The sequence below is a fragment of the Nelusetta ayraudi genome, unplaced genomic scaffold, assembly GCF_046127955.1.
Source record: "Nelusetta ayraudi isolate G7.1 ecotype Tasmania unplaced genomic scaffold, CSIRO-AGI_Nayr_v1 ptg000004l, whole genome shotgun sequence".
NCBI classification, from domain to species: Eukaryota; Metazoa; Chordata; class Actinopteri; order Tetraodontiformes; family Monacanthidae; genus Nelusetta; species Nelusetta ayraudi.
In genome coordinates, this window is record NW_027466054.1 from 11,450,188 (window position 1) to 11,464,531 (window position 14,344).

Sequence of the window (14,344 nt, forward strand, 5' to 3'; positions counted from 1 at the left end):
CACCATAGACATGGAAAAGCAATGTGAAAACCAGATAAATAATATAAGACAACAATGAAACTTACACAACCTGAAAAGAGGATGCCAGCAGCACTGAAAACACAAGCAGCAGCTTCACAATCACACAGAGCATAATGAACAGAGGGTTCATTAAGATAGAAAGGCAAGTGAACACTCAATGCCTGAACCAGACAGTAACAATAACAAAGACAAGACAAGTAAATGTAATTTCTTAAATACATGGTGCGATAACAAAACCTGCCTGAAAGGTCAGTAAAGTCACTGGTAGCAACAAGTTTCATTTCACATGAAAAATGTATTCCCTAGTATTTCCCACAGCCAAATCTTGCCTGGCTTTGAAAACCTTGTAGAAAGGCTCCACTCACCTGCTCCTTTGTTCAAAAGTTATAGTTTCGTTATAGTGTTTGGATACTACTTTTGATTTATTAGTATCTTATTAGAAGGTGATGAAAACTTTGCTTACTCATTTACACACTGATTTACAAGTTGGTACGTTTATGTATAAAGTTCAATCACGGTGTATTTTCTTGGTCAGATTGTGAGTGTTTTAAGGTATTTGCTTTAAAGCTTTATTTCCTGTACATAAACATGTATGTACTGCATGTGTGTCATGTAAGGCTTTAGGGGACAGTTGCCTCACGTAGGGATGCAAGTAGCCACAAAGCTGCATTAAGCAGTTTCACAGGTGTTAAATGTGCAGATTACGGCGAATCAACGCTTTGTAGTAACTTTAGTGAGGCTTAAATGAGGCTTGAGATGCTTTGAAAGCCAAACAATCCAAATCCTGAGAGACAGGCAGCAGGAAGGAAGATACAACATTAACGAGGTGACGAGAGTTTCTTTTGAACACTCAGACAATATGACCTCCCGGTACCTCTGGCCACATTAATAAGACACAAGCTTGGCGGACACGTACAGCTCGACACTAAGACAACATGTATACTGGTGATGTGTTTAAGGTACATGCATTCATGTGTAAACATAGACTCAGCCGACAAGAGGCTTTGGATTTATGAGAGTCAGAGTAGGATAAATACAAACAGACACAGCCTCACACACACAGCCACACATACAAGCAAACACTCACCCACACACAGACACACACGTACACACCTGAGATGCCTTAATATTGGGCCGGATTGTTCAACAATACTATAGCTTCAGTTCCCTTTCAAGTGTGAAATGCACAGCAGTAGATGTATGGTAGTAGTGTGCTATAAGTTATGGCAGTGAGTTAGTCTTCTGGCAGTGATGACTCAGACAGTGGTTTTCTCCTCTGAGGTTCAACCGTGACAAACCTCCTTCATCTCGTCCCATTCATTGGGTTAAAGACGATAAAGATAATCAGCTGACACTATATGTACATCAAAAGAGAAAAAAAATATGTTGTATATATATATATATATATATATATATATGTATATATATATATATATATACATATATATATATACATATATAAATATATATAAATATATTCTGTACAGATTGTGTTGATGATATCCTGAATTAACCCTAACCTAATAAGCAAGAGTAACCTATAAGAATTCAATAGTTCTGTTTGATAATATAACTGTATTGAGCCTGATAAATCTGGAAGCACACAGATAACGTCTCCAAGACTTAAACCATGAAAGTAGGTTTCGATAAACATAAATCTGCTGTCATGCTTGAGTTGAAAATCATAGCAAAACACCCACTCAACTGTCTGCCTATCACCCGTGATAGTTACATTGCAATCACTCTCACTATAGTTCATTCGGATGTAACCTTCAAAATATGACCAAAACAAAACTACACATTCTGATAATAATAACAATAATAACAATAATAATAATAATATTAGTAATAATAATAATAATGCACACAAAACAATATCCTTAATTATTGTAACAATGTCTTCAGTTTGGCTTTCAAACACTAAATGTGAATGTGCGGCCTGTGAGGAGGAACCTCCCAGAATGATGATTCAATGCGAGGCTCCCTCAGGAAAAAACAACAAACCCAAAAACTAGTCATAAAATGAAAATCTGTGTCTCAACAGGCTGCCTCCTTTAAAGTCGAGGCTGACAGGTTTTTTTCAGGGCAAAGCTGCAGGAGACACATTTGGCAACAATAAGGGCTGTATTATTTAAAAATAAAAAAAATAAAATCCTCCGCTGTCTTACGGTACACTGCGTATCGGCAAGTCCCTTCATGATGCTTTTAAATATCTTCATCATTTGCCAAAATATTAGACAATTACCTACTTGACATGATTGTAATCAACATTTTAATATAAAATTATTGATTCATGGGACAGCCATTACACCGCTATCCAGACTTACTAAGTTATGTTAAAGTGAAACGTTACCACTTTCTCTGTAAATAATCATTTCGTACAATGTTGAAATGCGGATTTAGGATTTTTCTATTACTAGTTATCTTCTTTGGCCCGCAAAGACAGAAGGAATCTTAGGAGAACCTGGCCCAAAATGACTCCTCAAACGCACCACTTAATAAGGGTCTAAATAGTCTGAATGCAGCATGATTTCACTATCTTTTTGATTTTTTTCATATATCCACTAGTTTTTCTCCAAAAGAGGCAGCCTGTCGTCTCGGACACAGCTTGAAAAAAGAAAAGAAAAAGGATCCCCTTTGAAATGCCGGAGCACAGGAGCTACTTCCTGTGAGTTCATTGGTCAGCGCTGTCATCTGGAGGTCTGGACCTGATTGGTCGATTGGGTGTAGAGGTACTTCCAGATGGCGTAGTAGTGTATGGCAGCACCCATGGCGACAAACAGGTGCCAGATGGCGTGAGCAAATGGAACAATGCCGTCACTTTTGAAAAAGAGCATCCCAAGACAGTAACATGCTCCGCCCACCAGCAGCTCGCACAACCCCGACTGCTCCGGCTGAAAGACAGAGAGGAATTAATACGAGTGGGGATGAATAAATTAAGAAACTATATTGTCTTCATTCGACTAAAAAGTGTCGTTTATATTATTTTTGGTCTGTGGTGTGCAATGAGATTTTTTTTTTCAATGTTGAAAAACACTGAAGTAATGTGATAATAAAAATGCAAACTCAACAAGGCGAGAGAATTCTCCTTTAATGACCGCGAGTGAGTCAGAATGACTTTGCTTACCATCGATAGGATGACCAAGGCAGGGAAGACCCCCATCACTGTGTAGCAGATCAGCTCCATGATCTTATACCTGATAGAGAGAGGAAGGAATGACTGCTCAACTCTTCAGCACTGGCTCCAATAAATTCCCTGTGACAGTTGACTCATTTCGCTTTCATAACTTCTCCTCCTGCTATTTATACTCGGCTGTTCTCTTTAAATCATGTGCCGAGCTACTGCACCTTGCATTATCCACCTCCTCACTGTACCAGGCCATCCACCTCAGTGTGGGCGCACTTTCACAGCTGATTATCTGCATCTCACATCGCGTTTAATATTAGATCAGTCTTTGTGGATTTACTTTGCCGTGTGCCAGGTTGTTCATCTGAAGTTGAAACTGCAGGCAGCTGGATTAGTGAGGAACTCTGTGTTTGCATGAATAATTTATTATGAAAAGCTTGTACATATTTATTATGTGTCATGCCATAAAGAAAACAAAGTCGCGGGTAATGGATTTGTCCTGGGTCCTAAAAAAAAAATCATTTTACCAGTGTTCCTCTTTTTCTTTCATTTATACTGAGCATTCTTTTGCTCGAGGTCTATGCTAACAACATACAGTCCTGGGACCTCTTTAACAGGCAATACATGACACCTGTCTTACGTTAGTGACACCACCTAACATAATTTTGCAAACATGAGGAACATAAAACGAAACAGCAGTTTTAGCAGGACAGGAAGCTGGAAACAGGACAAGATGTGTTTTATTTCTGGAGTTCTTTTTGCTGATTATTAATACGATGAAAACACAGTGTTGTTGTTTTTTGGCATTAGATGCAATAGAGGTTCTCAGCACCGCAGGATGCGTACAAACTGACCTCTCATGGAAGAAGAAAACGTAGGTTGTTCCAAACGAAGCCATGACCCAGACCAACCAGCGCATGTGACACGTCCAGGGACCCAGCTCGCGCAGGTTGAGCCTAGATAAAAACAAAACCAAAAAAAACAAAAAAACAATGCATAACTTCAGACAGTGTTCAAATCCTGCACACATATACGTGCACACGCACATGCATGTGTAAGAGGGGGCCAGGCTGTTTACCACGGGGCGTAGGAGGCGGCAATGAAGAAATAAATCACCATCCTGTCACACATGTGGAAACAGTGCTCCACAGACCTGCAGAGAGACCAAAGAGCCTCGTGACAACTGAGTGACACTGTTTATACATGTCGCATCAGTGTGTTCTAGAGCACATCACCGACTCAGCAGTGCCACGAGGAGCCTTCGCTCCAGCGTCACTCGGGAAATTTACTCCCTGTCAGATTAAAAAACCTCATCCAGTGTGCACACGTACCGCAGGTGGCTCTTCTTCCAGGACACGGTGTGGAACAGGGTTGAGATGATGAAGAGCGAGCTGAGCCCGGCCCCGTAAACCCAGGCGGACAGCCGCTCCCATTGGTCCTCGGAGTGGAAGTGCAACAGGGAGCTGCCCAGCAGGCTGGGGATTATCCATAACTGGAGGACGGCCACATAAATGAGACATGAGATACAAGCAGACACGCGCTCAGATCCCAGTGCAGGAAGCGGGTGCTGTTTATGAGTTACATAACCACGCTCTCGTGTTGGCTTGGTTTTATTTTTTTAAACTTTGAGTTTCAGCCTAGGTTAGCACCAGTGCATGTCTAAAAATTTCAATTTGCTCATTTGTAAGCGGCAGAGAATTCACTGCAACAATCGTGTGTGTGTGTGTGTGTGTGTGTGTGTGTGCATGCTTGGGTGCGTGTGTGCATTTACCGCATGCGTGGCACAGTTGGCAGCATGCTCATATTCTGTGGGCTGGTATCTCTTGTTAGGAGGAACACGGCTGTTCATAAACCTGGAAGACAAAAAAAAGCAGAAACCTACTGCCTGAGAAATAAAATACAGCAGTTTTGAATGTAAACCTTTCAAAATGACACGAGAAGCAGTACAAGTAGTTATGGCCTCGTGCCGCTTGTCAAACTTCAGCCCATCTTCTCGCACATTGCTTAGCAACGCTGCTTCTGCAGCATGGTTGCCATGGCAGCTGTTGCCCGGTAACAGTGGGTAACCAAGGACCGGCTGAACCCACACAAACAGACGGAGACAAATGTAAAGCCACGTCCTTTTCAGAGAGACACTTCACGCTTTACATCCTGGCCCCAGACACTCACCAACACACTGCTCGGCGCGCACGTCCTCTCAACATTTTTCCACTCAAAACCCAAACAGTTCCTTCGGTGATGTCACTGTTGTCATGGAAACCTCCAGACGGGGATTGTCGGTATGTTTTTTTCCACAACACACCAGAAACCTCCTTGTTTCTTTCATCTGACTTGCCTCACTTCTCGAGTGCAGACGTCTCCTCGGTGCTTCCTGCTGATTAAATTAACATGCAGCCAAGCGAAGACGTCTGTGCAGACTCACGCAAACAAAAAAAAAAAACACACAACCCCTCCCTGTTTTCATGCTGCATCTCGCAAAAGGCCGGATATCACAAGAGTCCCAGATTTGGTGATGTCTCCTTCCCTCACACAACGCACACACAATTCAGAGATTAATGGAACACAAAGGGAGGAGACGGCAGCCCCCTAAAAGGGAATCCTACCCAGATCAAGAGCTCATCGACGTGACTGCGGTGCACTATTGTTTTTCTCTTCCTACTGAAACAATTTCCACCCAATGGTGAAAACACTGAGGATCCAGCCATGATTGCAAATAATCTTTCGGTCGACAAAGATGCACATGTATGAGTCACCTCCTTGCAAAAAAACGATACACACGACGCATATAACGTAACATACTAATTTTAGGGTGTACTGATGTTTTCTTGCCGTCCACTTGTTCATATCTTTTGAATCCTAATGCTGCTGACCCTTTGGGGAAAACTAAATTCTGATGTGCCTGTATCCAGTTATATTGTGCATGGTGACAGTCACTTAGGAGATTATTCTTTAAAACACTTGGCTCCAGTTCCGTATCTCTATGAAATCACGTTTCTGGACCTCGGGCAGATGCTCTGAGAGTGACACTCATTCCAGGTTATTAATACTAAGTGGCACAGCCCAGAAAGAGGGCATCCTGTCCCAGATCAGAGGGCTGCTTGCTCTGCATCCAACTCTGGCCTCTCGCTGACTGACTGCATGTTTGCATCAGTGCCAGGGCCCGGCAGGCTTGGCCGGGGATATTAATGACTTTATCAAGCTGGATGATAATTAACAGGCCAGGGGCCAGACAGAGAGACACCGACTGGACTTTGAGTAGAGAAGCAGAGCTGCTTTGTTTCATGTCGAGGGACATTTTCTTATGAGCAATAAAGACCACAAAGAAACAGTAAACAAGACATACAGCCTTGCGGTCAATTTAGCAATAAAAGGTGATTGTAAAAGCTATGTTCATTTAAAAAGAAGGTCGACTTTAGAGATTTTATTTCCAGCCACTGTACTGACCAATTGATTTATTGATTATGGTAATCATATTCTGTCATCTAGAAATCGTTTAATCAATATCCAGCGTGAGGAGAGAGAAAAGGACAGGTGCTCGTGCTCTGCTGAGGAAGAAAGAGCTTCAGCCGTCCGGAAGAATCTATGTAATAACAAAAGCAACTTGGCAGCGGTGCATTCAAGCTAGATAATTTGTGCTATAAAATGTCAATAGCACAATTGGCCCAGCGCTCCGGTCTTTAGCATGACAACACACTGACCACTGATGAGATTGGTTTTGGTCTTTGATTTCATCTGCACGCTCCAGGGATTTTTTTTTTTTTTGCTCAAGGGGTTTGACAGGCCTCATTATTTTTTGCTAAGGAGCTAAAAACAGCTTCAATCATCACTGAATCTTTACTTTTTTTTGTTGTTTTTTGTTTTTTACCCAAGCAAAAACTATATACATACTATTTTAGTTATGAAGATATGTAACCTGTGGCCTCTGTTGATTTATTACATCATATTAATATAATCTAGACATCTGCTGGTCTGGAAACCACAAAATGCCTCCCTGCGGTCTGGGCAAGTCGTGATGCACATCATGGACTTATTTCTTATACATTAAAACAAACAAAACATGCTGTATATATATATATATTTAAAAAAAAACGACATGGGGACAATCTGCAAAGGACTTGTTAAGATAACTGTCCCTACTGTTGTGTTTCATTTGAATTCCTCCTTTTGCTGCCACGCAGGACTCACAGCAAAGGGGCTGCCCTGCAGTGTCTGAGGGTGAGTAAACGAGGGGACTCGTGCCTCGGCCTGCTCTGTGTGTTTAAAGGAAGACAGCAGAAGACAGGAAGATGATGATGATGATGATGATGATGATGATGATGATGATGATGATGAGCAGTGAGGTGTGTGTACGTGTGCGTGTGCAGGAATAACGCACGCAAACATCCCAGCCACAAGACTGTTACATCATCATGGAAAACATAAAGATGTTAATTTGGGAACAACGAGCGGCTCCTGCTCATCACCGCCGGTAAAGCCCCAGATTTAGATCTGAGATGATGATAATGATGGTGATGGTAATGATGATGGTGTGACGGGCGGGTTCCACCTACCTGATCAGATTCATTGACAGTGTGAATCAGCAACAGTTGACAGCAGACAAGACAGAGAGACAGACAGCGGGGCGCTACACAGCCCGGATCCTCCCGGTGTTGAGTCGCGCGGCGGTTCGGTTCGATTGGGTCTTCAGTGGCGCGCGACGAGCATCGCCGCGTGGCCGAGGGGACGTCGTCGTCGTGGAGGAGGTGGTGGTGGTGGTGGAGGTGGTCGTATCCTCATCTCAGCATCAGCATCAGCCTCATTGTCATCACAGGCAGCAGCAGCAGCGGCGGCAGCAGCAGCATCCTGACCCAGCTGCCTCCAGTGGCTCCAGTCCGGAAGTGTGGGCGTCGTGTCGGGGATGGTCTCTGAGGACACAGCCCCTATTTTTTTTTTCTTCTTCTTCTTCTTACCGCCCCCCCCTCTTTCTGTTGCACGGCGTTGATGCTGCGCGGGCTCTCTCTCTCTCTCTCTCTCTCTCTCTCTCCCTCTCTCTCGCTCCCTCTCCCTCTCTCTCTCTCTCTCTCTCTCTCTCTCTCTCTCTCTCTCTCTCTCTCTCTCTCTCTCCTTCTCCCTCTCTCTCTCCCTCTCTGCTCTGGGTTGGAGCCGGCTCACCACATCACGACTCAGAGAGGAGGCTTGTTTTCCACCGCTGACGGCTGCCACATCATTTTCTGAGTGACTGATTCATGGCTGCGTGGAAATTCCTGCTACTTGCACTTCTGGATTAAGCCTCTAGGTGTCGCTACAGGCGCGTCATCGAACGCGATGGGGCTCGTTCTTATGTTGCAAGCCAGGAAGTTGGGAACGCCAGAAGGGATGACCGACGGTCTCAGACTAATTATATAACATTTAAAAATAAATAGTCTGCTTCGTTTATGCATGCATATACTCATAATGTGCATGCATCGTAATACTGTAAGCTGCAATGCCTCATCAGTACATTGTACCGCGGCTTATAACTGCAGGGACTGGGCGTTAGAAACCTTTGTGCTTTGTACTTTTTATGCACATGGTTTATTTTGACTGGCCTCTGTATGAAATCTGTAACTTTTACTGCTACCCCCCCCCCCCGCCCCCCCCCTTGTTTTGAAACTTTTTAAAAACTGCTTCCTATAACCTGGCCTTGGCCGGGACACCCTTGAAAAAGAGATTCTTAATCTTAATAAAATTTAAGCATCTATTATATGCATTTTGTAAATTTTATTTATAGATTATTTAAACAAAAATGTGATTAATGTAGCAGCACCTAACTACTTGAAATGCCTAATTCCTTGTTAAAATATCAGCAGTGTTGTTCTTGTTCTTGTTTGTTTGTTTTTTTCATGTAAGACATCTTAATGAAATTCAGTAACTGTAACATTCTCACAAATGCAATACATGTAACAGCAATCTTTTATTTAGGTGCAAATTATGACCAGCATAAGCTTAAATGAGAGTTGTAGCCCTTCATCATGATGAATGAAAAAAAAATGCATTAGCTCAGACTCCTAAAGTACCATTTACAGAACTGAGGTTAGCCCGTCTGCCCACAGAGTTGGATTGAAACAAAACAAAGGAGCAACAGAGTTTGACCCCAGGTCTGGTCGTTAAACTTGAATACATCTCTTTAAAAAAGAATACCCTGATTATAATTTGGCCAAGAAGCTTTGCGTAATAAGGCAGAAGTTTTCTCCATAACTCTAAAAGCTAATATACTTCATGGTGGCTATGTAAACTTCATTTCAGACAATCTTCAGGTTCTTCATTGCGGACTCCAGAGTCTGCAAAAGAATAGAAAAATACAATGGGAACATGTCCTTCTCACAAGATAGCAAGTACACAGACATTTAACCACATAACCGCGCGTGTTACCTTCACATCCCAGATGCACATTCCTCCATCCATGCCAGTTGTGCAGAACTTGGCGCACTGGTTCCGTCCTCCAGTCAACACTGAGATTTGACTGAAAAATTTGGGGGGACATTTCCATATGAAGGCAAACACATAATGTGGGAAGAAAAATTACCCTTAACTAGAAAATGGTGGCACTTCAAAATCAGCAATAAAAGCTGTACTTGGCTGATCCTACACTAACTGTACTGTACACACACATATGTGCTCTTTCTTAGTTACATTTAAACATCTGGATCTTTTGTCCAGACTCATGACATGCAGCTTGTGTTTATTACCTGATGCTGTTCTTGTGAACAGTGGTCAGGTCTTTGTCGGTGGTCTGGTTTTCTGAGGCCCGACGGTCCAGGTTCTGGAAACGTTCCCTGGCACTGATGCCCTTCTGAGCTGCCTGCTTGGGAACGTCCAGCTTCCCGCCAAATGTCAGGCTGCCCTTGGCGCCGTCGTATACAAACAGCATCGGGTAACAGTCATGGCCCTGCAGAAACAGCAATGTGAGGACATCTTTTTTTTTTTATCGGTATAGCCTCACAAGAAATACCAGATTTATATTTATAATTATATTTTGATTGAAAAAGTATATGTCAAGCCTTTGGATCAGAAAATCAAGATTAATGTAAAATTAAAAATGATTGATAAAGCTCCATAAAAACAAGCTGGACACTCACGGCAGCTACCAGGCTGTTTTCGGTAATGAAGGTGACACACAGCAGAGGGAGCGTCTCTGAGCGCAGACTGTTCACCCTGAGGGGTCGGGACAAAGGTGAGACTGTTGCAGCACACACCCAAACAGACACACAGGTATGCAGGCCCAGCCCCAACTTACGTGCCGCTCTTGCCTCCCTCTGCAACGGACAGGGTGGAGTCGTGGGACGTCCAGGCCAGGCGGTTGCCGGAGTGCGAGAAGCACACGCTGTGCACCCACCCGCCACCTCCACCTATAGCCTGAGTAGCAGCAGAACCCCCGGACTCAAACAACATCTCCCCAAATGGCATCTTGCTGCCCCAGGGCGTGGGACCCGGCTTCTCCTCCACCTCCTTGATGTAGGCGGAGAACATTCTGGGGGCGAGAGGGTGAGGCGAAGAGAAGGACCAGGACAGATATCTACATTAGGGTGCAGTTCCCTTGTTATGTATTCAGGGATGTTTTTAATGATTTGCTTCAGTTGCAATATGTACATATACTGTAAAATAAAGCCAGTTTTTGACTGAGTCAGCATCTTTGATTTTAATTAGACTACTAGCTGAATAAATATAAATGTCCAATTTTGATTTCTAGATTCACAAAGCTGTGTTGAAGTCAGTTTAAAATATTTGAAGAAAAGCTGAAGCATCAGTGCAAGGGGGCAAAAGAGAATAATTTCCTATGATGAACAGAAGGAAGAAGTTGTATGAACCTGCACTTGAAGTCACATGACCCAGCTGCCAGCAGGACATTGTTCGGATGCCAGTCCAGGCTGAGGATGGTGGAGCGGATTGGCTTCTTGATGTGCTTGCACACCCACCTACAAGTGACAGCAGACAGCGACAATGTGATCCACACATCACGTTTGTTGGTGTGAAACAGGAAGTCATGCGCCGAGGTGAGGCCTCACCAGTCATTTTCCTGCTCAAAGTAACAGATGGAGATGAGGCGCGAGCCGCTGCCCACGGCGAACTTGTTCTCCCGCGGTGACCACTTGACGCAGCGGGCAGCGCGGTTGATCCTGAGGATGACCAGGGTGGGCTTCCAAGCGCCCTCCTTCAGGGTCCACACGTAGGCGTTACGGTCCGCTCCGCAGGTGACGATGCGATTGCTGTCAGGAGCCCAGTCGATACCTGCAGGAGGAAAAGACTCTCACTGAATTTTTGATTGTAAAACAATGAAAACACATATCTTAAGGCATAACAGGAAATGTATTTGTGTTTGACAAAACAACTTAGTTAAAACCTTGCTTATTTTAGTTGATGCCTTCCAGGCCTTTAGCTAGCTTTGGCGAGCTAGCTAGCTCCTCTTTTTGGTAGGTAGGTAGTGATGTCTCGGGTGATTGCTGAGCCACCGCTTAGTCAAACTGCTACATTCAGTTAAAAAAAACAAAACAAACCCTGTTGTAACAGCTTAAATGTTCATACTTAAATGTTGTTGTTGTGAGTGAATTGTGCAACAGGTGGATGAAGTGAGCATACGTGTTACAAACTACTTGCAAACATTTTCCTTTGTTTCTAGTCCTTTCCAGTGCCCAGCAAAGCTAAGCTAAGTTAAGCTATGGAATGTTAAGCATCTATTAGCTTCAGATCCAGTTTTAGCGTGTACACATAGGTATTTTAAATCCTCTCTTGTGAACCCAATATTTCACAAAGACAGTAACAAGAGCTACATGCTAAATGCAGAGTTACCATTAAAGACTGCACTTATTCACATCAGCTGTCTCACCTGTCACTTGCCCATTGTGCTCTTTCAGCTCATGGATCTTGCTCCACTTGGTCCCATCCTTCTTGTAGATGTGGACCTCATGGTTGTTGGGGCACAGTGCGATCTCTGAGATAAAAACACACAGGCTGTGAGAAGAGGGTCAGCACAAACAGCAAGCACGCTTTTTTGGCAAGATTTATGAGTGCAAAGTTTATGATGGGCATCAAAGAGCAGCTGACTCATCCATGAAAGCAACAACCAAAAAAGAAAGGTAGCTTGTGTCCGCCTGCAGGCCTCAAACAGTCTTGTGGCTTCTTTAAACAGACAGTGTTTGAGAAGGGTGACCTTCCTTCCCTTAAAGCGGAAAACCCTGTGCGTGTTTTAGTCAGCAGATGAGTCAGTCGCGGTGTTTGTCTTAGAGCAGCATTGTGGCTGCTGCGTGTGCATGTTGTGAGCCAGGAAGTTGAGCAAAAACTACAACTACGTGACTGTGCGACTCAACAAGGGACGGCTGTTTCATCCTCTATTACCCAAAATTGAAGCGCCGATCAAAACGGCCAAATATGGCTTTCATTTCCTGGAGCTATAACGGAACACAAGAGCCTTTCATAAGGGCCTCTGGGCGCCGCGTCACTCTTACAGGAAACAGGAAATACCTTCTACCACCTGAGAGCCAATCAAAAACCTTAGAGTATGACAGTGTTTGTTCTCCAGAGCACCATCTGGTTAAGAGCAAGACAATCTGTGACGACTACGATCGAAACGCAGTGGAGGTTTTGGGGTGAGACGATTTAGAGTCGCTGAAAACTTTAGGCCGGGAGCGACCAATCAGCGAGATTGAGCAGACTTACGGGTATGATCCTTGTTCCAGGCGTGGCAGCTAATTGGTTCCAGCAGGAAACTATGGTAGGCCATGGCCAATGAGATGTCACAGACAGACCAGGAAGTGGCAAGAGGAAATGAGGGGATGTACGCCAGTCAGGTCTACAAAAAAGCAGAAGGTAGAATGTTGGTGTTACAAGGACAAAAGCAAAGAAAAGAAAAAAGAAATAGGAGGCAAACTCGACAATGTTGCAACAGCTCTGCGAATAAATACAAAGAGTTTGTTCAGACCTCTTTTTTCCCCCAAAGCTGTTCAGCTGTTTTTAAAAACATGTGCAGTAGGGGAAAAAAACCCAAAAACAAAGCTTATCTCACTGGGGCCACGATAATGGAATCCAGACTCCCAGAGGTATGAGAGGAATGATGCAGTTTGAGGGCAACACACATCCCCCATATGTTACAGCGGGAGTGCACACAGAGGAAGTACAGCTCTCCATCTTAGTCGGTTCCTTCACACAATAACCTCCAACCTCCACCTATAGCTGTGTGCTCAGTGAGTGTGTGCGGGCTGGAGGAGTGCCTGTTGCACACTAACAGACCCTTCTTTTCCTGGAAATGCATTACGCATAACTTTGTGTGCTTGTGTGTGTGTGTGTGTGTGTGCGTGTGTGTATACTGCAGGCATGTCAAAAGCAAACTCAGTCAAGTGTTAAATATTTTCTAGACTACTTACCCTGAGGGCTGGGCAGAGAGATGAATGGGTGAGCGGCCGCTGAGATGGGTTTACAAGGAGTGAGCGGAGTCAGAGATGAGGAGTTGAGGAGATGAGGAGATGAGGGCGCTCAGCTCGCGGACTCTGGCCAGTCAACGCGAACGCCAACGACAGAGTGAGCTCAGCAGGAGAGAAGCTGAGAGGGAGGAGAGGTCAGAGGGGGGAAGTGGAGGAGGGTACAGTGGCGCTCCGATGGGGAGGAAGAGGAGGGGGCATGCATGAAAACAGGAAGTCTGTGCAGTCTTTTGCAGAGGCAGAGCAGAACATGGGTGTGACACGTCTATAAAGACAGAGAACACTTGGGGGTTGGGGGATTTGCTTTAGTCTCTGCCGGTCCAAGACGGGACAGAGAAGTTTGAGGCTTTTGCTTCAGTGGAAAAAAGGGAGAGAGGGAGGAGCATGAGTACAATGTTCCAGGAGGGGAGGCAAAGAAAAAGCGTATAGAGCATGACAGACCCGGAAAAGAAGAGGGAGGAGCCTGTCACTGAATAAAGAAAGAGGAACAAGGGAGCAGGGCGGGGAGAAAAAGTACACTGCTCAGAGGAGCACGGAAAAGGGTGGCGGCAGCAAACAAGGGCTGGCAATACTGAGAGTCTAAGTTTTTAAAAACTTTCACCTTTTTTTAAATATGAATTTCTTGAAAAAAGATTCTCACTTTGTTTTACTGATCAACCCTCAGAAACTGGTTTGAACTTACAGCTTTGGCACTTCCTCTTTATTTATTAGCAAATTGGAGTAAATTTAAAGAATGACAAATTTCATAATAGCAGCCTGGTTGAAT

General features: G+C 44.1%; 2 protein-coding genes across 3 annotated transcripts; both read right to left on the bottom strand.

The window, feature by feature from the left end:
- Positions 1-2,276: 2,276 nt before the first annotated feature.
- Positions 2,277-8,102, bottom strand: LOC142893909 (monocyte to macrophage differentiation factor 2). 2 transcript variants are annotated; one of them, XM_076034888.1, is made up of 7 exons: positions 7,699-8,102; positions 4,920-5,001; positions 4,480-4,640; positions 4,227-4,301; positions 4,003-4,104; positions 3,149-3,218; positions 2,277-2,915 (listed from the first exon to the last, which is right to left on the bottom strand). In XM_076034888.1, exons 1-7 carry the CDS (start codon positions 7,710-7,712, stop codon positions 2,712-2,714), a joined length of 708 nt encoding a protein of 235 aa, XP_075891003.1. In that variant the 5' UTR covers positions 7,713-8,102; the 3' UTR covers positions 2,277-2,711. The 2 variants fall into 2 exon arrangements, with proteins under 2 accessions (XP_075891003.1, XP_075891012.1); XM_076034897.1 differs by lacking the exon at positions 4,227-4,301.
- Positions 8,103-9,061: 959 nt separating this feature from the next.
- On the bottom strand, positions 9,062-13,775 carry LOC142893902 (actin-related protein 2/3 complex subunit 1B-A-like). Its single transcript, XM_076034875.1, has 10 exons — positions 13,525-13,775; positions 12,821-12,953; positions 11,991-12,095; positions 11,173-11,395; positions 10,975-11,082; positions 10,404-10,637; positions 10,246-10,321; positions 9,856-10,055; positions 9,539-9,629; positions 9,062-9,447 (listed from the first exon to the last, which is right to left on the bottom strand). The coding sequence occupies exons 2-10, from the start codon at positions 12,882-12,884 to the stop codon at positions 9,409-9,411; spliced, it is 1,140 nt and encodes a 379-aa protein (XP_075890990.1). The 5' UTR covers positions 12,885-12,953; positions 13,525-13,775; the 3' UTR covers positions 9,062-9,408.
- Positions 13,776-14,344: the final 569 nt, after the last annotated feature.